Source organism: Lagenorhynchus albirostris, chromosome 1 (assembly GCF_949774975.1).
Source record: "Lagenorhynchus albirostris chromosome 1, mLagAlb1.1, whole genome shotgun sequence".
In the NCBI taxonomy this organism is placed as follows: Eukaryota; Metazoa; Chordata; class Mammalia; order Artiodactyla; family Delphinidae; genus Lagenorhynchus; species Lagenorhynchus albirostris.
The window spans coordinates 123,741,272-123,765,384 of NC_083095.1; the positions used below are offsets into that span (position 1 = coordinate 123,741,272).

Below are 24,113 nucleotides of genomic sequence, written 5' to 3' on the forward strand. Positions count from 1 at the left end.
GCCATCTGGAATAACAGCCAAGCTCCCATATGCTAGACAGTGACAACCATGTCATGGTTGCTACTTTGCCCAAGCAAGTGTAAGGTGCTGCTGTCAATTTTAATAAGTATCCTGATTTTAGAGATATTAAATGTGAGAAAAATGTACATTTTAGAATTAATGAGATATTAATTTCATTTTGGAGTTGTCAGTTAATAAGTTTTAGTATTTAAAACCCCTGAGGCAGGATGAGATCACCAGGAAGAGAGTATGGATCAGAGATTACCAAATCAATGCCCAAAACGTGTCATGGTTAGGAGCCTGGGGCTGTTTGCCTTGGTTTGAATCTTGGTTTTGCCCCTTGCTGATTTTGTAATATAAACTAGGTACATAATCTCTGTAAACCTCCGTTTCTTTGTATGTAAAATTGTTGTGTAAATAGTACCTATTTTATAGGGGTTTTTGTATGTGTGTGTGATAGTAATGTGGAATACTTTGAAAAATAATTGGCATATAGTGAGTGTTCAGTGAATGTTAGTGAAATGAGCTGGGTGAGGAAAGTGGCTAATTGGAGAGGATAGGGCTCATATTAAGGGGGTAGCTATTGTCATTCAAGAATGCAGATCTGAGGTTGGCATCTAATTCTTCTAATTTTTGAAGAAGAAGCTGAAAATCCAGATTTTTTTAAAATGAAAAAACCTCATAGTTTTATACTTATTCAACAAATATATAAATGCTTACTGTGTGCTTGGTAGTCTTCTAGACTCTGGGACTTGGGCATGAGCACGGCAGACAAGGTCCCTGCTCTCATGAAGTTTATATACTGAGTGGTGTTGGCAGTGGAGGAAGACTGGCAATAGAAGCAGATAAATTCATCAGATAGTTTCAGATAACCATGAATGTTATGAAGAAAGTAAAGCAAGAAAAAAAATATGAGAAGGAATCACGACAACTATTTCAGATTGGGTAGTCAGGGAAGGTCTCTTGGAGGAGGTGACATTTGAGCAGATATCTAAATGTTAAGAAGCCGTGCAAAATTATGGGGACTGAATATTATAGGGAGAGGGAACAGCTACTGCAAAATTCCAAGGTGCAAAGTACTTTGTGGTGAATTAAAATTAATAAATAAAAAATATTCTCTGTAGGCCATATAAAATATTGTGGGTTCAGTTTGGCCCAAGATGCCAATTTATATCAGAAAACTTATAGATATTAAAAACTGATAGAGAGGGACTTCCCTGGCGGTCCAGTGGGTTAGACTCTGTGCTCCCAATGCAGGGGGCCTGGGTTCGATCCCTGGTCAGGGAACTAGATACCACATGCATGCTGCAGCTAAGAAGTCTGCATGCTGCAACAAAGAGTCCACATGCCACAGTGAAGATCCTGCATGCCGCAACTAAGACCCAGTGCAGCCTAAATAAAAACAAAAAAAACCCCAAAACTGATAGAGATGAGAAGCAGCCCAGGACTGCGTCCTGAGACACTTGAACATTTAGAAGTTGAGCCGAGCAGAAAGCACCAGCAGAGGAGATTGAGAAGGAGTAGCCTATGAGGCATTAAATCCAATGCAGTGTCCTGTAGTGTCCTCGAAGCCAGGAAAGAGGGATATTTCAGTGGGGTGTGGTCTGCTCTGTCCAGTGCTGCTTAGAGGTTGAATAAGACGAGATTGTGTGTCTATTGGATTTGGCAATGTGGAGGTTATTGATGATCTTGGTAATAATAGTTTCAGTGGAGTGGTGTGGATGGAGGCTAGATCAGAGTAGATTTCAGAGTATTTGTGGTAGGGAAGAACAAATGATTGTAGCTAACTTTTTTTTTTTTTTTTGCGGTACCCAGGCCTCTCACTGTTGTGGCCTCTCCCGTTGCGGAGCACAGGCTCCGGACGCGCAGGCTCAGCGGTCATGGCTCATGGGCCCAGCCGCTCCGCGGCATGTGGGATCTTCCTGGACTGGGGCACGCACCCGTGTCCCTGCATCGGCAGGTAGACTCTCAACCACTGCACCACCACCCAATTATAGATAACTTTTAAAGAAGTTTTTCTTGGTGGAGGGAAGGGATGAGCAAAGAAATCAGTGGTCTTGGAGTTCAGAGAATAGATCACTGTGGCCAAGGATGTGGACCTTGAGCTGTGTTTTTAAGTATAAGTAGAATTTGGATCCAAAAAGGGGATTAAAGAGAATGTGTACTGTCATATACACCCAAAAAGAATGAGTGAAAAAAAAAAAAAGAAGGAGTAAGATCTCTATGAACTGGTAAGGATTGATTTAGGTGAAAAAAGCAAGGTGCCTAAGAATGTATATTCTGTGCTATCTTTTGTGTAGAAAGACGGGGAAATAAGAATGTCTGAATATATTTATTTATTTTCCCAAACATATACACACACAGAGGAAAGATAAACCAGGTGCCCCTGAAGTGGTTACGTACGGGTGGTGAGTGGGAATGTGGTGGAGGGGGATGGGTTTGGAAATAGGACTTCTGAAGATACCTGTCTGTAAAGTTTGACTTTTGAATGATGTAAATGTTTTACATATTAAAAACTAAAATTCAATAAAAAAGGATAAAATGAAAAATCTTGAAACTAAATACAATCAAAAGGACCTAACTATATATCAAATTGATAACATAACCATACAGATAAATAACTTAGTACAAGTAACATTTGAACACAGTACTCTGGTTCTTTAGTAGATATACTCTAAGGACAAAAAAGAACTGCAAATAAATATTGTACTTTATAGGTTTTTTTGTTAGTAAAAATATTGATGTAATTCTGAAACCTTTAGGATCAAAGAAGTAAGTGTGTTAATGTTATTAGGAACCAAGATATTCACCATAAGGAAATACAAATATTAAATAACAAGATAAGGAGAAGCCCTATAATGTAATTTTTTTTTTTTTTTTTTTTGGCTGCACCATGCGGCATGTGGGATCTTAGTTCTCCGACCAGGGATCGAACCTGCGTCCCTGGCGTTGGAAGCACAGAGTCTTAACCGCTGGACCGCCAGGGAAGTCCCATAATTTTGAATTGGGCATTTCGTTATGACAACATGATTTTTTAAAGTCCTAGCTAGACACTGAAGATGAGCACTGAGTATACCTCAGTGTGCCCAGATCATGGCTTCTAAATTATCATTCCGCAGTAGAGGAACTATGAGGCCCCTTGAAGAAACGGCCAATTTTTCCAGGTCTGTGCCAGAGAAAGTACAACATCCTCAAAGCCTACAAGGTCATATCAGAATAATACAGGAGCTGGTTTGAAGGGATTTCAAATTTTTGACAATTTGTGACCAAATTTGTAACAATTTAAACACCAAAAAGAATAAGAATAATATTGGATTTTGGCAGAGTGGATCAAAAAGGAAATCCACAAGTCCATAATGATAGTCAAAAAGAAATAAAGAAGACCAGTTTGGGGGCTGAGAGAGGGGGGCAGGAGGTGGGTGTGGTTATAAAAGGGCACCATAAGGGATCTGGAACTGTTCAGTATCTTGACTGTGATGTTGAGTAGATGAATGTATACGTGTAATAAAATTGTATAGAATTTACACACACAAATGAATACAAGTCAAACTGGGAAAATTCAAACAAGATAGGTTGACTGTGTCAATGTCAATATCCTGATTGTGATATTATACTATAGTTTTGTAAAATGTTACCATTGCGGGAAAGTGGGCAAAGAGGACAAGGAATCTCCTGGTATTCTTTCTTTCTTTTTTTTCACTGAAATGTATTCCTTAACTATTACCACCTTTGGAGAAGCTGGACCTGACATGCCCGGTGTACTGCTGGGTAGGAGTTAGCATCTGAAATCTGGCTCACAGAATGCTTAGTGAAATCCAGGCCCTGTGCTGTGGCTCGATGCTTAAACCTTGGTTTCACACATCTGTGTCTGAGGAGAATAAACTGGGCCCCCCAAACTCCTTTTTTCCTTCCAAGTGATTTAAGATATGGGGAACACAGAGTGGGGCAAGAAGTGACCTAGGTAGGAAGTGTACCACCAAGACTTGCCAGAACTCTAGCTTTCATGATAATATTCATACCAAAACCCTGTTTCCCTTATAGAGGAACCATGCCCCTGAAAGTGTAGCCTGTTTTGATGAGGTTCCGTAATTCCATCTTCCTGGCACAGAGAAGATCATCTAGATTGTTAGCCCCTTTGGGTAAGCTTCTCAGCCTGAAGTCTGTACTGTCACCTGGGAAGTTCTTAACCTAAAGCTTGGCTCAAATGCTCCCCCAACCCAGCCTTCATGCTCCCCCTTTTCCTAATGCTCTTGGCTATGAATAGAGCATCTAGGCTCCCACTGCCTTTTAGTATAAACCACCCCCTTCACCTTCTGTCTGTCTTGTTGGTTTCCTTTGATGCATGATGGAATACAGCCAGTGGAGCCTACCGGAGAAAAATAAATGAACTAGCTATGGCACTGGAAACAGGCTGCTTCTTGCTTATAATTTTGAGCTGGGAGTTAGGAGATAAACTGTTTCTCATCCGCTGAAAAAAGAGTTCAGTTGTTTCACTTTAAATTATGCTGCTAAAAGGCATGTAGCGACTTCTGGGAATAAATGAACAATTTGGAGAATTTCCATCTCTTCTAGTCTTGGTTTGGATAGGGGTTAAGAGTGTGGAGCCTGAGGCTGAGGCACTGCATGTTTCATTTTCATCCAACCGCCTGTAATCCGCAGCCCTTGCCTTAACCTGTAGGAATTAATTTATTTTTCATGTTGCAGCATGGGTCTCACTCCTTGGTGAGGCTCTCCCCAGCCATTCTATTCCCATTGTGCTCTCTTCTTAATGACTGTAACACTTAACTGCTTTTTACTTCTCTTTTGGTCTTGAGCATATGTTACTTGATACTATATCGTTTCTTCTCACAGGAAATGACTCATCTGTTCTACTAGATTCTCTGCCTCCACAGCTGAGGGACTGAGTCTTAGAGATCTGTGTATTCCTCCGTAGCACCTCACACGGCACCATGTACCATTTACCATGAGCACAATGGACTGACTCAGTATCTGATTGTTCTGCACAGCAGAGCAGTTTAGGGTCCTTCTTGCAGGAGCCTGCAATCTCAGATGGGTACAGATAGACATAGAGAAACCCTGCACAGAGGTGTGGATAAATGACCAAATATATTCTCTGGGGGAAGCACAGGGCAGGAGGTTGAGTGCCCAAGAAGGCAGATGGATGGAGGGAAGTAAGCCCCTGGTTTTAATTCCATTTTTCTCATTAAAATGCCCTTCTTGCATCCTTGGTCTCTTTCTACAGAATCCTGCCATCAGCATCACTGAAAATGTGCTGCATTTCAAAGGTCAGTATCCGGGCAAATGTTCTCAGTCCTCTACACAGTTAAAGAGACATAGTGGTGGTTGCTTTTTATTTTTATCTGTTTATTTTATTCACTTTCTGTTGATGCTCACCACTCTGATACTTGTGGGATAAGCTAGAATGTTTTGAGATGTATGATTAGAAAAGTCAATAATTTGTTTAATATCCTGTTTTCCCCTGGGAGAGGCAGTAGATATAGAGAAAAGGTATCATGGGCTAGAAAATAGATTTATATCTTCTAGCTCTAAATCTGTGACCACCTCGGACAACTTATTCACTTCTCTGGACCTATAAAATGAGGGTATTGGGTTATAATCAGTGTCTCTCAAACTTGAGGATCCATGGACACCTGAACACACGTCCACAGGATCCTCCAGGGCCATAGACCCTAGATTAAGATACGTGTTATGGATTAAATATGGTCACTCTAAGTGATATTTAGCTCCATTGCAGCTGTGAACACAGTTGCAAACACTGAACTCCTGTGGTAGTACTTGATTATAAGGTAGCCATCTAGATGACCCAGAATATGCCTCTTTTTAAAAATATTATAACAAAATCCCCCAAATAGAAAATTTCTTAATGAGACTTTGTGGCTCCCTGATATATGTACAGACCAGTTTAATAAGCACTGCACTCTCGATGACATCTAAAAGCTTTCCAGCTCTTGACAGTCTTTGATTCTGTGAATCTGCCTCCATCTCCTTCCTCCTCAGTTCACCAGCAAACTTTCTGCTGCGCCTAAGAGGGTAGGTCTGGATTCATTGTTACCCAGTAGGGTAACAGTGATAATAGGGTGGGATTCTCCCTGCTCTCTCTCTGTTCTGGTTCCTTGGAATGTCATTAGTACGTGACTGCGATTATGGGAGATTGAAGAGTTTCTGCTTTACATGAGACTCCATCTACCTTAATATACTTGCCTGAAAGCATAACCTGGCTTTTGAATCTCCTTTTCCAGGTGAGAGCAATGGTGGTAGCAGCTCAGATTTTGAGGGGGAATAAAAGGATAAAAGTGTATCTTGCCGCACATGAAGCTTACAGACTGTCCTACCTTAAGGAATTTATGGTCTTAGAGAACGATAGCCACCTGTAGCACGTATTAGGCAAGTCATACCACATATGGCCAGATGAAGAAAGATAATCGCAGGAGGGAACCAAGTGAGAGAGTTAGAGGACAGGGATGTCCCGCAGTCACTGGCTCCTAGGCACAGCACCTGCTTGCTTTGGGGAAAGGAGCCATGTCAAGGCACAGGGATGGCATGATGGTCACCCTGAGGACTTCCCTCCGACTTCCGTTTGTCCTCTCAGGAATGAGCTGAGAAAATGTTATTTTTCTTTTTTGTTCCATTTGGGATATGCTAAAGGAACAGTCAGCTGCTCCATCATCTACCCCTGGTTGGAAGGTGTTAAATTTACAGCTTTCTTTGAGACAGTCCAGCATTTCTATGTATCCTGTGGCTTTCCTTAACCGCAGTCAAGATAATACACCTACTTGATTTTTCTCTGCTGTGGATTCAGAGCCAAAGTAAATGTGAAAGTTAAATTTATATCTATGTGTTACCTTGGGCTTTGCTTTCTGTGTTCTTTTTCCTGCCTGTTATTTGTACTGGGCATCACTGAGGCCGCATTCGAAGATTAAGTAAATACTCTGGAACTGCTCACCAGAAAGACATAAGGAGATAAACTTTTGTCCAGGATTTAGCTTATCTAGCTGTTGAGTAGCTCTGCTCACAAGCCCCCACTCATTTGCAGGACCCATTAATATTTGCATACCCCTGAAAGAACTGCACTAAGCTAACATTTGAATGGCCTCGCTCTGCACAAGTTCACAGTAACCCACATTTCTTTCTTTATAGCTCAGGGGCATGGTGCCAAAGGAGACAATGTTTATGAATTTCACCTGGAGTTCTTAGACCTTGTGAAGCCAGAGGTATGTTCTTTCCTTCCTCACTTCCCTGTCCATTTTAAGAAATAAATACTCGTAGTTTTGTGAAATGGGGAGCAAAGATTGTGGGGAAGAAGAAGATAAACCAAAGTAGAATATACTTTTGTTTGGAATAGAGCCCAGGTTTTAGCTTCAGAGGAAGAGGAAAGTTGGAGAACCTGAGTTGGATCTGGGCTCTGCCATTTATTAGTGGCGTGAATAATTCTCCTCACTTCTTTGAGTTTCAGTTTCCTCATGTGTTACGTGAAGGATAGGGTTAAGTGATCTCTATGGTTCTTTCCAGCTCTGAGATTCTTAATAGTCAGCAGTGGTTTAAGGGGTAGAGAATCTGTCTGGGGCTTGCTTTGGAGGCAAAGGGAGAGGCCATATAGAAGAATAATGAGCTGGAACAGCCCCTAAGAATTTGAGTTTAGTTGAGAAGACTCTGTAGTGAAAGACTCCCTGTGAAAGAGTTGTAACTGATACAGTACAGTTCTGGCCTTGAGGCAGGCCTTTCTAAAACAATGCCAGAAACCACTGACCATTTGAATTGAGTCATCTTCATGGGAGGAAAATTTGGAAGGTAATGGTGCACTTGAGAAGGTGATTGGATGTAGTGCCTTGCATGATGTAGATCTGGTAGGACGTTCATGCCAGTTTCTGCTAGGATAACCAAGAACTATCTGCCTTTCTTATCTTGCTTTCCTCCTGTGTCATTCATGGGGGGAACCAGAGAAAGACTTGGCTGTTTTTACCAGTTCTTCCTTGTACCAGCCTTGGTCTAGATGTTCTTTTTGCTTCAGGACTTTTAGGAACAAAGAAGGAAGGGGAGTAAGTATACAGTGCAGCTTCTCTGTATGGCCACAGTGGTTTGTACAGTTACAGGGGAAGGAGCGGGGGATGTGGGAGGGCATTCTCACGTTCTTGCTTTCTCTCCTAGCTGGTTTACAAACTGACCCAGAGGCAGGTGAACATCACGGTACAGAAGAAGGTGAGCCAGTGGTGGGAGAGACTCACCAAGCAGGAGAAGCGCCCACTGTTTTTGGCCCCTGACTTTGATCGTTGGCTGGACGAGTCTGATGCTGAAATGGAGCTCAGAGCCAAGGTCAGTAAGGACCTTAGGATCTAGACAGAAGTCATGAGGAACCCAAGTTATTTGGGCCACCTCAGATATCTATCAGAATCTGATAGACTAAGGAAAAAGTTATAAATTCCCTGAAAGACCTGGAGATGTGGTTTTATAGAAGTACTGGTCATGTATTTTGTAGACTGTCCCTCAATTGGGATTTGTTTGACGTTTTTCTCATGATTAGCCTAGGGCGATGGGTTTTGGGGAGGAAGCCCACAGAGGTAAAGTGCCATTCTTATCATGTCATATCAAGAATAGGTACTATCAATATGACCTATCAGTGTTGATATTAATCTTGATCATCTGGTTGAGGTAATTTTTGGCAGGTTTCTCCACTGTAAGGTTTCTCTACTGTAATGTTACTCCTCTCCTTCCTTTACTGTTCTCCTTGGAAGGAAGTCACTATGCATAGTCCACGCTGAAGGAGTCAGGAGTTATACTTCACATTCTTGGGGTGGAGTGTCTGTATACTTTATTTGGAATTCTTCTGCATAGGAGATTTTTCTGTTCTCTCTCATTTATTTCTGTTCTCTCTCATTTATTTCTTCAGTCATTTATTTATATCAGTATGGACTCATGAATATTTGTTTTATAGTTTGGGTTATAATCCAATACTATGTTGTTTATTTTGTTGCTCAAATTGTTCTAGATTTGGCCACTGGAAGCTCTTGCAGTTGGCTCTTGTGTCCCTTTGACACAGCTCCATCATCATGGGCCTTTTTTTTTTTTTTCCCTAAAGAAATGAATCCTTAATTTCTGGCACTATAAGCTGCGCCAGGTTTATCTCGTATATTCCCTGCTCTGTTCTTTTTTATTGGAGAATGGTAGTGGAAACCAAGATCTGGGTGCTAGGTGCGCTCATTGCCTCTGGGGTGTCATTGCTTTTAGGCCCTCTCAGCTGATAAAACAAGGAAATCTATGTATGTATACTAGCCCATGCATATACACTTATCTATAAATATTTCCATATAAATCTATCTATATCTATATTAACCTAGTGTAAGTTCACACTGATGTTGGAGATGTGATTTTAGCTTCTGGAAAATTATATTATAGAGGTCTTAAAGATAAAATAGCAATCTATTTCCCACCTTAAATTTCTATTTTGTTTCTCCAGCCATAACAAATTTTCTGGATGTCTTTTCCAGCTCCAGGATTTTAAGGCTGCCCACTTTGTAGTTTGGAAGCCAGCTGATTGGTTTAATTCTGTGAGCATTGGAGGGGCATTCTGTGATACCAGTGCTACCCAGTCAGGAGTCAGGCTTTTTGGCACCATGAGCTAGGACATTTTCCCCAAGGAAGCAAGGAGGTGGCTTTGAGGGAGCCAGATCACTTATCCAGCATGTGGACTTCTGCAAGCATCTGGGAATTCTAACTTGTGTTCTTTTTTTTTAAATTTATTTTTTATTGAAGTATAGTTGAAATACAATGTTGTGTTAATTACTGCTATATAGTAAAGTGACTCAGTTATACATATATATATATTCTTTTTCATATTCCTTTCCAGTATGGTTTATCACAGGATATTGAATGTAGTTCCCTGTGCTATACTGTAGTCTAACTTGTGTTCTTGGAAAACTTCTGTCTGAATTCTAGGAAGAAGAACGCCTAAATAAACTCAGAATTGAAAGCCAAGGCTCCCCTGAAAGTAAGTTGCCCCTGCTGTTGTGGTAGTTACCAGTTAACTTGTGACAGAGATGGGGGTATAGATGAGTGTGATATGACAGGAGTGCTCGCATTGTGTAGGGGAGTTTATGAGAAATCCTTAAGGTCCAGTGCTTAAGCTGTGCGCACCCACATCAAAAATCTTACTTTTAAGGTTTTCCTTCTGTTGGGAGCCTAACATCATCTGAGTACACCAAGGTTAGTAAAGCAGAATGGAAGAAAGTCAGTCTCCTGGACTGGCCTAATAGGTGGGTGCTAGGTGGCAGCAATTCCTGCAGAGGTGTGGAGATTATTGCATAGGTCCATGATTGCACTTCTTCCAGCCTGGTGTTCTTGTCCCAACTGAGATCATAATGGCTCTGGTTGTCAACCTTAAAGATGGAAAGTATTCTGTATAGTCCTGCTGTTCATTAACCTTTTAAAAATCCAGTTCTATTTCTGTTTCTGCCCAAGCAAGCAGCTCTGTAAGTGTATTATCGTCTGGGTATCGTAGATTAAATTCAGCAGCCATCTTACATTTGTGGCATATGGAAAGCATTGCACTAGGCCCTTGAGATGTGGAGACAGTGACTCCATCAGAGCACCTGTGCTCAAACAGCTTCTGTTCTAGTAGGAGGACCATGCAGGACTATACAAAACTAATGCTGAAAAGTAGAATAAAATAAGGGTTCGAAGTATGTCCTAAATTGAACTTTTTCAGTTTTAGTGGCACTTATTTGACATGCCATAAGTAGGAAAGGGGAAAGTTTTAGAGCAGTGGTTTTCAAACTATGTTCCATGGTACCCCAGGGGTTTCCAGAGATGCTTTGGAGGGATAGACCAAGCAAGCAGGTCTACTTCAATCAGAGCAGCTTGGCTTTTGTGTTTTATGTATTAGGGTTCTGAATAAAGTTTCTTTTGAAAAAGACATTTTATTGCTTTTTAAAAAAACTGAATAACCACTAATTTAGAGGAATTTTCTGCTTTAGAAAAGCAGAGGAGGGGAGAGGATTAGTGGAGGTGAAGAATAACAATATAAAAAGGCCACCTTGAGATCTGAGTTAATTTTTTGGTGTTTTATAGGGATAAACTTCTGAAATATGTAAAAATTCTTATATATGGATTTTTTAGGATCTTAGAAAAAGCTTTAACAGTTTTATCAAAATTCGTAGTTTCCTGATGAAAGAAGTTCTTTATATGGGGAAGTGTAATAAATTTTTGTAGTTTTGAAGAAAAAAAATTTAATTAGTTAAATGTTTCTACGAGTCTGACTTTTTTGGCTCCTTAGGATAAGGCTATTTTTTTGGCGGTACGCGGGCCTCTCACTGTTGTGGCTTCTCCCATTGCGGAGCACAGGCTCCGGACGCGCAGGCTCAACAGCCATGGCTCACGGGCCCAGCCGCTCCGCGGCATGTGGGATCCTCCCAGACCGGGGCACGAACCCGTGTCCCCTGCATCGGCAGGCGGACTCTCAACCACTGCGCCACCTGGGAAGCCCCCTAGGATAAGGCTATTTTTGATTGACCACACTAATTGTGATTATTTGAGCATCAGCCAAGTGTCTATGCAGAATATCTCTGTAGCAACACTGATATGTAGCTACAAAAATATGTGGGTAGGAATACATACGTAGCAGCAACACCTGAACTCTGTAGTTCTCAAGAATTATCCTTTTCTTTGCCCTACTCCTTTGACTCAACCATGACTCTGTCTAAGCTCCTTACTCCTTCCTTAATTCCATAGTTGGCTCTGTCTTCACAAACCCTTAGGCTGCAGACAAAATTAATGTCCCTTATTCTCCTTCCTGCCTCTTGGTTTGTAATTTTCCTCCTTTGGTTATATCCTCATTCTACCATCTTTCAAAGCCCAGATCAGATACCATCTCATCCATGCAGACTTGCCTGATACATGCTTCTCCAGCCTAAAGTCATTTTTCTCACCTTGAAATTTTCACAAGTCATTACCTGTCACTCTCAATCTTGTAACATGGTTTTTAGATTGTAAATTCTTTGAGGGCAGCATCATGTCTTAACCATCCTTGAATCTCAGTAGTGCTACTCACAGTATCTTGTATATTGTAGGTGTTCAGTTAATGCTTGTTTAGATGGATATATGAGCAAATATCAGAAATTTTTATTACAGTTTCTATCTCTTTGAGCTAGTTTGACCTGCATGACCTAAAAACATTCTAGAAAAGAAGAAACTGTAGATTATATTAAGATGACAAGAGCAAGAGCTGAGTATAGCTTTATTTCCTTTTAATGCCTCCTTAGCTAGTCAGTCATTCTTTGACAGAAGTAATTTTTCTTTTTCCCTCTTGGATTTGTTAAGTCTGTATACTTACTCTTCAATGCTGTGAGGGGAAAGACTGCTGAACACATACCTTGGACTACAATGTTCCTTATAATTTTTCCTTATCTGTTTTTCTATGGGACCAGGAGCCCAGGTTGGTGCAGACCTGGGCCAGGTATTTTTGGGGGAGCTTAGGGCACCCAAGTAGTAAAGAGGGATGAAGTCATTCAAGTATGCCCCACATACCCATCTCCTGCTGTGACTACTGCTTTTAACAGCTTACCACCTTGCTTTGCTTTTCAGCTCTTGCAAGCTTGAAGAAAGGATACCTGTTCATGTATAATCTAGTGCAGTTCTTGGGATTCTCCTGGATATTTGTCAACATGACTGTGCGGTTCCTTATCTTGGGAAAAGGCAAGTGCAAAATTTCAAGGCTAGTTTTCTTTTTTCAGTAGTTTGTCCCCCTGTTCACCAAAAGTAACAGTCTCTGCCTTTGGTATTAACAATACCACCACTCCCACCCCCTAACCCCCCACCATATTTGTGTAGCACTACATGCCTTGCATTGTATGCTCACATCTTTCACTTCCCTTGGCCTTGTGAAACAGGCAGACTGGATGTTCTGTCCATTTAACAGATGAGAAAACAGGCTTGGAGATTGTCAAAGAAATGGTCCACATCCACACAGCTAGCCAGGGGTACATCTTGGGCTGACATCCCTTTCTTATTCACGGCTTGATAGTTCATTTATAACTAAATAAATTGATGTGATACTCACAGTGTCAAAGTTATACAAGTCCTTAAGGGATCTCACCCCTTTGGAGCCTAAATAGACTAAATGGACTATTGTAAAACTGAATGAAAAGACTATCATAAAGATATTAGTTCTTGGGGCTTCCCTGGTGGCGCAGTGGTTAAGAATCTGCCTGCCGAGGCAGGGGACATGGATTCGAGCCCTGGTCCGGGAAGATCCCACATGCGGCAGAGCAACTAAGCCCGTGCGCCACAACTAGTGAGCCTGCTCTCTAGAGCCCGTGAGCTGCAACTACTGAGCCCCTGTGCCACAACTACTGAAGCCTGCGTGCCTAGAACCCATGCTCCGCAACAAGAGAAGCCATTGCAATGAGAAGCCCATGCACTGCAACGAAGAGTAGCCCCCGCTTGCCGCAACTAGAGAAAGCACACACACAGCAACAAAGACTCAACTCAGCAAAAAATAAATAAATAAAAATTTATATTAAAAAAATAGATACTAGTTCTTGCTAAATTAATTTGTATGTTTAACAGAATTCTGGCCAAAGTAAATGACAACAGAACATTTTTGAGAATGTGATCTAAAGTATTCTGAAATTTTATTGTGAACAATAAATAGATAATAAAATTTGAGGGAAGAAAGAGTAATGGGAGAGGACTTTCTCTACCTGGCATGAAAGAATGTAATTAAAATAGTATAGCACTAGCATAAGAATAGAGTAATTAATAGAGCAGATTAGGTGGCTCAGAAATAGGTCTTACATTTATATATATATATATATATATATATATATATATATATATATATATATATATATATATATATATATATATATATATATATATATATATATATATATATATCTCCAGATTATGGATATGATAAAAAAAGGAATCATGAATCAGTGGAAAGGAAAGTATTTTCCAATCATTTTTTTTTTATTAGATGGGAAATGTTTCTAAAAATTGGTTAGGTTTGGGAGGCAGATAATCTGTTTGACTCTTCTCACACTGTATACAAAAATAAATCCCCCCAAAGGATTTAGGAGCCATATATCAAAAAGTTAAGTAATAATAGAAGATAAAGTAAATTTTTATAAAATCACATGTGGAGGGTTAGGACGTTCTAACCTTAAAAGTGATAGAAGAAATCATGAAGAAAAAGGTCAATGTACTTGACTACATAAAATGCCTAAATTTCTATATATGTAAAAATATCCAGCCAAAACATTAAAGATTAAAGATTAAAACATTAAAGATTAAAAGCATATTGAGTTGAGCAAAATGGGGATGGGCAGGGTTGGTGGAAAATTGCAACAAATATCGGCAAGGGTTGTTGCTTGTTTTACGTATAAAGAACTTGTACAAATTGATTTTAGAATGTGAAAACTCCACCCAATAGATAAATAAAGGTCATGTACAGGCAGTTCATAAGAGGAAATAAAACTAATTCAGCACACAGCAAAATGTTTAACTCAGTAATGGTGAAGGAAATGAAAAATATTATTTTTTATGTATCAATTTTGCAAAGTTGTAAAAGACACCTAATTCAAGACAACATATGCTAAAATAAACACAACAGTGGCTACTGGGAGGGTCCATAAGTACAACAGCTCTTTGGGAAAATCATTTTGCAGGGTGCATTGAGAACCTTAACTGTTCATATCCTTGAACTTGGTTATTTCATTTCTGGAAATACGTTCTAAAGAAATAATTGAAACCACAAGAAAAGCTTTTTCAAAAAGATATACATTATGACATTATTTGTATTAGTGACAAATTACAAACTACCTAAATGTCCAGCAATGAAGGATTGGTTTAGATTGTTCACTCAGTGGAATGTTGTAAAGCAAATATAAAGTATTTAAAGAGGTTGTAATAATACGGAAGAATACTTATGATGGGCTAAAAAGGTAACATAAATTTGTTTTTCCAGTTTGATCACACCAGTATAAAAAGGAGAAAAAAAACTGAACCAATAAATGTGAAATGATTGGAAGAAAAGGCACCATTTTCAAATGGTTTGAAAGGATCATTTAAAATTTTTTCCTTATTTTATAAAGTAAATATGAGGAAAAATATGAGCATAATGGAAAATATAAAGTATTTAAAAAGAGAAAAAAATCCTGTAGACTATTTTACTCTTCAGTCCTAAATTTTTCCCATCTGAGTTTTGTAAAGGTGAATTGCAATTAGCTCCAGAATCTTGTGAAAGAAGTTCGTGTTGTTTTTCCAGTCTTCTTAATACCTTGGAATTCTGCAAAGCACAGTAGCAGGCTAGTGAAAAACTTCCCAAATGCCTAGTATCTTACAGTCATGTGTAACCAGAGGTCTACAGATGAGTTATTTAAAGAAACAAAGGAAGTTTCAGACAGTTGTTCTCAGATCTGTAGCTCTTACTAGTATGAATTTATCGCAAGTCCCATGGAATGACTAGGTACATTCAAATTCATAAATTATTTATTTAACCTAACATAGTTGGATCGATTCTGAATGTTCAAGCCTGCTAACTGTTAGGGGATCCACTCCAAAAGCTGCTAAGTTATCTGGGTCATGTGTTTAAGCTGCCTGGATTTGTAATTTCTATTTTGGCTCTGAGCCCCTTCCTAAACCACCTGCTGGAATGGAGCTGCTGGTGTAATTCTTCTCTTATCAGTCCTCAAAGGTGTAATAAGGACCTGGGCCTGGTACCCAGGGTCATAGTTTGCCCTTTGCAATTATCTCTTTTTGAATAAAGGATGTTGGTGAATGGCAGATTCTACACATGTACTTGTTTTTTTCACGTAAACATGTATGTGCTAAACTTCTCATGCTAAGGAAATAGCAAACTCTTAGGCTTATGTAGAAACTGTTGCCTCTCTCTATTAATACTTCTTTATTAAATAAATTAAAAAATTTTTCTAATTATAAAAATGTGTTAATAATTAAAGACTTAAATAAAACAAAAGCCCTACCATAATCCCATCTATCAGAGCAACAGATTCTTGGCACCTTGTTGTATATCTTTCTAAACCCATATAACTTTCATAGGAACAGTTCCTAAAGTGGAATTACGAGATTAAAGGGCAGATTATTTTTATTTTATCTTATTTATTTAAAATGAATTTTTATTGGAGTATAGTTGCTTTACAATGTGTTAGGGGCAGATTGCTTTTAAGGATTTTGATTTATACTGCCCAGAAAGAGTATACTATTTTATAGTACCACTATTTAAATCTATATCCATTAACATATGAATGCCTTTTAGAACTTTTAAAAAGTTTTTTCGAATCATAAAAGTAATTGGGCTGATTTACGAACGTTTGGAAAATGGGAGAAAACCAGAGAGGAGGTGCGGTGGGATGGAAGGGGAGGTGAATAAGCCATTGTCCATCACTGTTAATATTTCCATATGTTTCCTTTTAGTCTTTTTTTTCTCCTGCAGTTAAAAATTATAGTCATACTGTGTGTACAATTTTGCATCTTGTTTTTAAAAAAGTATTATAAGCATGTTAATGTTATTAATATTCTTTATAAGTCATTTTAGAAATCAGATTTCTATTCCTGAATTGAAACAGGATGAATTTCCCGTAAATCAGAGGCAAAGCAACACGATCTTATTTTTATTTACCATATGCTGAATCTTAAGTCACAACTTTCTAGTTCAAAGTAATGGAGAACCTCATTTTTCAAAGATAATTTGTCCAAGAAATTAATAAGTGAATCCCCTGAAAAAGGATACCAGAATTTCATTGTAAATGACAACAAAAAGATTTGATTGGGATTTTGTCTTGACAAGGGACATTTAAAATTATGAATAAATTTTTTATCTTATATATAGAAAAATTTAAATTGTAATTTTGCATTACTTCCTCAAAGAAAAGAATTGGTCAAATTTTGAACTTACTTATTGGTGGAATTTTTCCAGCAAAATTATGCAATAACACTATATACCATTCTTCATTTTTTTGCATTTGACTTTGTAGCAGGATTGTAAAGTGGATCATTTTCGTGAGAATATTAGAGAGTTTTTTAGTTTTTGCAAGAGGCTTGTTTTATTCATTTGATATTTAAACTGTATTCTTTTGAGGTGTCTGCAGTGTCATCTTTGTTGGTAAGGTGCCTAACTCTGCCATTTCTTAGAGGCACTACTTTAACAGGCAGAGAGGCAAGAATCCTAAACCTTCTACAATGTGCAGGACAAAGAATTGTCTTGCCCAAAATGTCAGTGGTGCCCTGGCTGAGAAACACTGCAAAGAGGAATGTACGAATGCAGGATGTCAAGTGAGGATCAGTATGAAAAGTGAAGGATATTAAATTATGGAGCACTCCAAATTGATACCACATTTGTTGTCCTCATATAAGGAATAACTATCATTTAAATTGTTATATATTCCATGAAATAGATATACTATGGTTTACTCAAACTTTCCATACTCTTAGGTTTATACCATTTCTTTTTTGTTTTGTTTTGTTTTTTTTTTGTGGTACGCGGGCCTCTCACTGTTGTGGCCTCTCCCATTGTGGAGCACAGGCTCCAGACGCGCAGGCTCAGCGGCCATGGCTCATGGGCCCAGCTGCTCCCCGGCATGTGGGATCTTCCCAGACCGCGGCACGAACCCATGTCCCCTGCATTGGTAGGTGGACTCTCAACCACTGCGCCACCAGGGAAGACCCCATTTATTTGATTGTACAGTTTTTGAGACTTTAAAAGGCTAGGTTGCAGTTGATATATGTATAAATGAGATAATGGATCTGAAAAGAATTATCATTGTGCTTTGATACATAGATTTTTCAGCATATAATAACTGAGTGAAGTCTAGGTATGTGTCTTTTCTTGCCTTTTAAAACTGAGAAGGGCATACAGGGTTTATGTGTTAACTTTCTGGTAAACAGTAGAATTTACTATTCAGGCCCATGGAGGGGTGAATAGTGAACTTGACTCTGACTGGATGTTTATTATACTTTTCCTAAAATTCCTTTCGTGTAAAGAGTTATCTAGTTCGCAAAATACTTCTGTTGGAGTTTGCCAGTTGATTTACCCTTAATGTGTATTTGTCCCATAGAGTCCTTTTATGACACGTTCCACACCGTGGCTGACATGATGTATTTCTGCCAGATGCTGGCAGTTGTGGAAGCTATCAATGCAGCAATTGGAGTCACTAAGTCACCAGTGATACCTTCTCTTTTCCAGGTATTGAACAGTTGAGCTCGAGGGTGGGGAATGAAAGGTTTCAATGTTTATTTAGTAGGTATCCACACTTTGCTGGGAAGTCTCAGTTAGTAAAAATACCTATTTGCACAGGAATAGCATTGTTTTATCTGAACAGGTTGGAAAATGTGAAACCTGAGGGATATTTTTTAAAATAGACTTTTGCCATTTCAGGCCTATTTTATTGTTTATAATATCTTCGTGATATCACAAAGTTATAAAAAGAGCTTTAAAACTAGGGAAGCTTGATTCTCAGGCAGGAGTGGAAAACCCTAACCTCTTCTTAGATAGGGGTGTGCCTGGTCTCCTACCACCTCAGGTCAATGAAGGTGGTGTAATACCTGGGAACTCTCTTCACTTTGGACTTTCTTCCATGTATGAAAGTGGCTCTTCTGACTCATGTGGGGAGTTCCCCCCCACCCCCAGTACATCTAGGTTGTTTCCTAATATTTGGAAGATTGCTCTCAGGAATGGGACATCAAAGTCTTTTGGCTTCCTTGCCTTGTTCCCTAACTATATGCAGTTACACATTCTTAGATACAACCAACCCAGACTCAGGGGGAATCAGGTGACTTGGCTAGTCTCTTCTGGATGCTGTTTTTATAGTTCAGCCCTTTTCTGGCATATCAGCTCTGGTGTTCTGATAGTATCACTTGCATGGTAAAGGGTGTTAATACAATAGCCTTGTTATTTCTTGGTTTTCTGTCCTTGGAAAGAGGTTGTTTTGTTTAGTTCAAAAAAATAAAAGCGGATAGTGAGTGACCCACTAATATGGAATAATATTTTTTTATATCAAAGACTGATACAAATAAGCATCATGGTAGAATTTCTAGGGCAAGATAGGTTCGGTGTCATCACATCACATGCCTCCAGTGCATGCCATTCGTGTAGAATACAATGTGAGTGAAGCCTTTTGGAGTTGGGCAATACCACATGCGCCAACATGGTTGAATCTTGGGAATGTCACATTGAGTAAGAAGCAAGTCATACATAGAGTATGATTTCAGAAAGTTTAAAATCAAGCAAAATGAAACAATATACTGTTGAGGAATACATACATAAGTAGTAAAACTATAAAGACAAGCAGTGGAATGGTTAACACAAGATAGTAGTTTCTGGGACTTCCCTGGTGGTCCAGTGGTTAAGAATCTGCCTTCCAATACAGGGGACGCAGTTTCGATCCCTGGTCAGGGAACTAAGATCCCACATGCCCTGGGGCAACTAAGCCCGCGCGCCACAACTAGAGAGAAGCCTGCATGCCTCAACGAAAGTTGCATGCTGCAACTAAGACCCAAAGCAGCCAAAAATAAATAAATATTTAAAAAAAAAAAAAGATAGTAGTTACTTACTACGGGGAGGGAGGGGGTATGCCACACTGGTAACATTCTGTTTCTTAACTTGTGTTATGCAGACGCAGATGTTCACTTGGCAGTATTCTTTAAACTGTGTTTGAACGTGTGTAATACACACACACACACACACACACACACACGTCCACAAATACTGGCTTGGGTACTTAAACTTGTTCTAAGTTTTCTCAGTCTTTTTCTATTTACCTTGAATTTAGTGGGGTTACGTTTCAGATAATACATTTATATGTTGTTTTTTGAAAATATATTTTAAAACTTCTTTCTCTCTTTTGGGTCCTTTTAATAGCTTCTTGGAAGAAACTTCATTTTGTTTATCATCTTTGGCACCATGGAAGAAATGCAAAACAAAGCTGTGGTTTTCTTTGTGTTTTATATATGGAGCACAGCTGAAATTTTGAGGTGGGTAGAAATGCCAGGATGGTGTTTGAGTGCTTCTCCCACTCTGGAGCACCTCTCTTCTTGAGGGAGTTGCTGTCTTATCCAGAGTCTCATTTGATTTGAGATAAAGGTTCTATGTGTGGAGAGTTCTACCTGCATCTGTGTGCTCTGTAAAGGTGAGGCAGTTTTTTTTTTTAAAACAATCAATGGATCATAATACCAGCCTGGGCACTGGAGAGCAGAGGGAGAGATCCAGAGAAATGAAAGGATCTTACCCTTCAGGATCTTGCTGTCTTGTTGGAAAGAGAGCACTCATTCACATGGAAAAATTCTTGAAAGGGCTGAAGAAACATGGGGCTGAAGGAGCATCCCAGGTTGGATGGAAGTAGTAAAGACTAGCCTTCGAGAAGGGATGATAGAAATGAATCTTTTACTACAAGATTACTGAAGTTTGAATTGACCTCTTATCTGATTCTTCCATTCTCAGTTGTCAATAGAAGAAATATCTTTAAAAAAAAAAAAAAGATCCAATTAAAGTAGATGTGTTCTTCTTTACCAGACTATACACACTCCATACTTCTTCCCTTTTCAGTCAAGTGGAGGGTTGGTTTTGCAAATTGACTTCTCAGCTCTAGGTTTGGTGGTATTTTGGTAAAGTTGACAGTTAAGAGGGAGAAAAGACATCAGCAGTCCTAGATTGTGTTTAAATGGAGTCTGTATCCCATGGCACCCAGTATACCCTCTAATTTACTTAACACAAAGGCGAAAGAGATTATAGGTACTTAATATTAACTTTTACTGTTTGGGAGGAAGCAACTTTTTTTTATGTTATCTCTTTTTAAATAGAGTATTCCTGATTATAGATTAGAGGTCTTTTGTATACTTTAATTTTGGTAATGTTCATTTATGCAGCGATAAAGTGTCTGTCAAAGTATCTGTCATCTTTACCTACTTGGAATGTAGATCAACTAGGAATAAAGCCAAAATGCTTCTGAGCATCTGTTCTATATACTGAACCTTTTCATAGAGGGTTCCTTTGAGACCTAAACTTAGTCTGCCGTTATTGAGAATTCATATCCTTTGAAGATTGGAGGAGGAGCATGATGGGAGTTTATAATTCTGCTAAGAAGAAGCCATGTGTGGCTAATTGTGAAATTATTGTTGAATGACGTTCTAGGGTTGCATTCAGTGGCTTTTAACATGTTAATTCCTTATTTTCAATAGGTACCCCTTCTACATGCTTTCCTGCATTGACATGGATTGGAAGGTGCTCACATGGCTTCGTTACACTATGTGGATTCCCCTGTATCCTCTGGGATGTTTGGCAGAAGGTACTTTCAGGAACTCTAGGTTTTATACCTTAATTCCAAGGGGTGGCCAGATCTTTCTTCCTCTGCCAGCCTTAGTCTGAAATATGGGTGTTGAACTTTTCAAGAATTTCTTTCTAGTGGCTTCCTTCCACATGACTCCTGGTATCTAGACTGTTCCAAGGAAGTACCTCATTTTGTTAAGGTTTGGAAGCTGGGTGGTCATGCACTGCATGCTTCCTATTTATATGGTACTTTAAATTTTCGAAAGCAAGTTCTTATTGATGACTTCATTTTATTACGACAAACACCTAGTGAGTGAGTCAGGGATTTTTCTCTTCATTTTATGGAATAGGAAGCCCAGTGCTATCAGATGACCGTTCCTCATTTATCCTTGTTGTCAGCTTGGAGGTTTATTTCCTAGGAAGGCTAGGGGGAAAAAAAAGAGACATGAGCCCATTGTACAAAGAGAGGAGGAAGAAGCATTTTCAACAAACCCAGAAACTTTGAGGGGTTAGAAGGTTCTATCAGTAGATGTGACTGTATTTCATTTGCTTCTAAAACGTTCTTGTTTCTGCTTTTCAGCCGTCTCAGTGATCCAGTCCATTCCAGTATTTAATGAAACAGGAAGATTCAGCTTCACATTGCCATATCCAGTGAAAATCAAAGTTAGATTTTCCTTTTTTCTTCAGATTTATCTTATAATATTATTTTTAGGTAAGTATTGGCTCTGTAATAGACCTTTTTTCTGTTACTTCTTAGAAGGTAGAGTTAAATGATTCAGAGTTTTAAAAATCCTTATTAGTATTCTTACTTTCAAAAGAGTAGAAATAAGTTAGAGAACGATTACTTTGCCAAATAGACCCAGTAGGAGAATATGCTATGTGTGGAAGTATTTCTTCCCACATCTCCAGTGAGTGAGTTATCTTCTTGAAATGGTCTAGGTCATTGGGACTTCACCATACTTCATGTTTAAAACAATGTAAGCAGCTCTTTTAAAACTTAATAAAAAATGAATAAAAAGCTCATTTTACTTCTGCTAATTTCAGTAGCAGATCCTTTATCCAGAGGAATTATTACAGAGGTGGTGATACAGTTGGCAGCAAGGAGGGAAGGCAGTAAAGGCCTCTGAGCAGCCAGGACACGTCAGAAGGCTTCTACCTAACAATAGGAAAGCCCCCCACTCCTCATGTAAAGCGTTGCTTATTTATTAATTTTAATATAAAACCATAAAGTTTTGCCTTAACTCATAAAAACTAAGCACTAAAAGAAGGGAAAGAGAAGTAAACCTGTGTTATTGCAAATATGAGAGATTTAAAAGCCTTCCTAATTATGAGGATTGTTTACTTTAGATAAAGTTCTAACACATTTTAATATACTTACATATATTTCTCCCTGTTGTATTTCACAAAAGTCTTGAGGTGGCCTTGAAGTATGGCTCTATGGTCTCCTGGCAACAGAAGGATGTGACAGCAGATAGTATACTGGTTATCTTTTTCTGTGTAACAAATTACCCCAAAACTTAGCAGCTTAAGACAGAAAACATTTATTATCTCGCATGTATCCTGAGAGTCAGGAAGTAGGCTAGCTGGGTGGCCCTGGCTCAGGGACGCTCATGAGGTTTCGTCAAGCTGTCAGCTCAGCTGGGGCTACAGTTTCTGCACACTTGACTGGGGCTGGAGGATCTGCTGCAAGCTCGCTTATGTAGCTGTGGACAGGAGGCTTCAGTTTCCTGCCATAGTACTTTTCCACGTGGATGCTCATGACATGGCTTCTCCCCAAAGCAAGTGATCTAGGAAGAAAGCAGAAGCCACACTGCCTTTTTTTTTTTTTGCCTTTAAAAAATTTATTTATTATTGAAATATATTTGACATAAAACATTATATAACTTTAAGGTATAACATGTTGATTTGATACATTTATCAATTGTAATAAGATTGCCTTATAGTGATAATTAGCACTTCTATCATGTCTACACTGCTTTTTATAACCTAAACTCAGAAGTGACATACTATCACTTTTTTTTAAAAAAGATTTATTTATTTATTTATTTGATGGCTGTGTTGGGTCTTTGTTGCTGCACATGGGCTTTCTCTAGTTGTGGCGAGCAGGGGCTACTCTTTGTTGCGGTGCGCGGGCTTCTCATTGCGGTGGCTTCTCTTGTTGCGGAGCATGGGCTCTAGGCGCGTGGGCTTCAGTAGTTGTGGCTTCCGGGCTCTAGAGCGCAGGCTCAGTAGTTGTCGCGCACGGGGGCTTTGGTGCTCCTCAGCATGTGGGATCTTCCCAAACCAGGGCTCAAACCCACGTCCCCTGCATTGGCAGGTGGATTCTTAACCACTGCGCCACCAGGGAAGCCCTGACATACTATCACTTGCTGTATTCTCTTTCTTACACAGATCAACCTTGTATAATGTGGGAGGGGACTACACAAGGGTATGAAATACCAGGAGGTAGGGATTATTGGGGACCAGCTTGGAGGCTGGCTTCCCCAGACTGAGAGGGAGACCACAAAAAGTAAACCCAAGAAGTTGGAAAGCCCAGTGATCTTGGTTATTTATTTATTTATCCGCACCATGCGCCTTGTGGGATCTTAGTTCCCCAACCAGGGATTGAACCCGGGCCCTTGGCAGTGAAAGCACGGAGTCCTAACCACTGGACCACCAGGGAATTCCCGATCTTGGTCATTTAGAAGTGGGGGAGAAGAGACCTACACCCTTTAGGAGCCCCTCGGAATCAGCACATGGCAGAAGTGCAGTTAAATAATATACATTATGGGGGCAGGTCATCTGCCAAAGGTTAAATTTTATTCCATTTGTTCTTCTT

General features: G+C 39.4%; 2 protein-coding genes across 2 annotated transcripts in view; one reads left to right on the forward strand and one right to left on the reverse strand.

Annotated features, from left to right (window-relative positions):
- The window catches only part of HACD3 (3-hydroxyacyl-CoA dehydratase 3), a 32,591-nt gene that overhangs the window by 5,413 nt on the left and 3,065 nt on the right, over positions 1 to 24,113 (forward strand). The window contains exons 2-10 of the mRNA XM_060152207.1: positions 5,243 to 5,285; positions 7,159 to 7,232; positions 8,167 to 8,331; positions 9,952 to 10,003; positions 12,595 to 12,705; positions 18,090 to 18,217; positions 19,892 to 20,004; positions 21,208 to 21,314; positions 21,876 to 22,007. Of these exons, the coding sequence (XP_060008190.1) occupies positions 5,243 to 5,285; positions 7,159 to 7,232; positions 8,167 to 8,331; positions 9,952 to 10,003; positions 12,595 to 12,705; positions 18,090 to 18,217; positions 19,892 to 20,004; positions 21,208 to 21,314; positions 21,876 to 22,007 (925 nt within the window). The remainder of the gene's footprint in view (positions 1 to 5,242; positions 5,286 to 7,158; positions 7,233 to 8,166; positions 8,332 to 9,951; positions 10,004 to 12,594; positions 12,706 to 18,089; positions 18,218 to 19,891; positions 20,005 to 21,207; positions 21,315 to 21,875; positions 22,008 to 24,113) is intronic.
- INTS14 (integrator complex subunit 14) overlaps positions 22,814 to 24,113 on the reverse strand; it is a 40,306-nt gene continuing 39,006 nt past the window's right edge. The window contains exon 13 of the transcript XR_009541074.1: positions 22,814 to 23,082. The gene's annotated coding sequence lies outside the window, so the exon portion shown is untranslated. The remainder of the gene's footprint in view (positions 23,083 to 24,113) is intronic.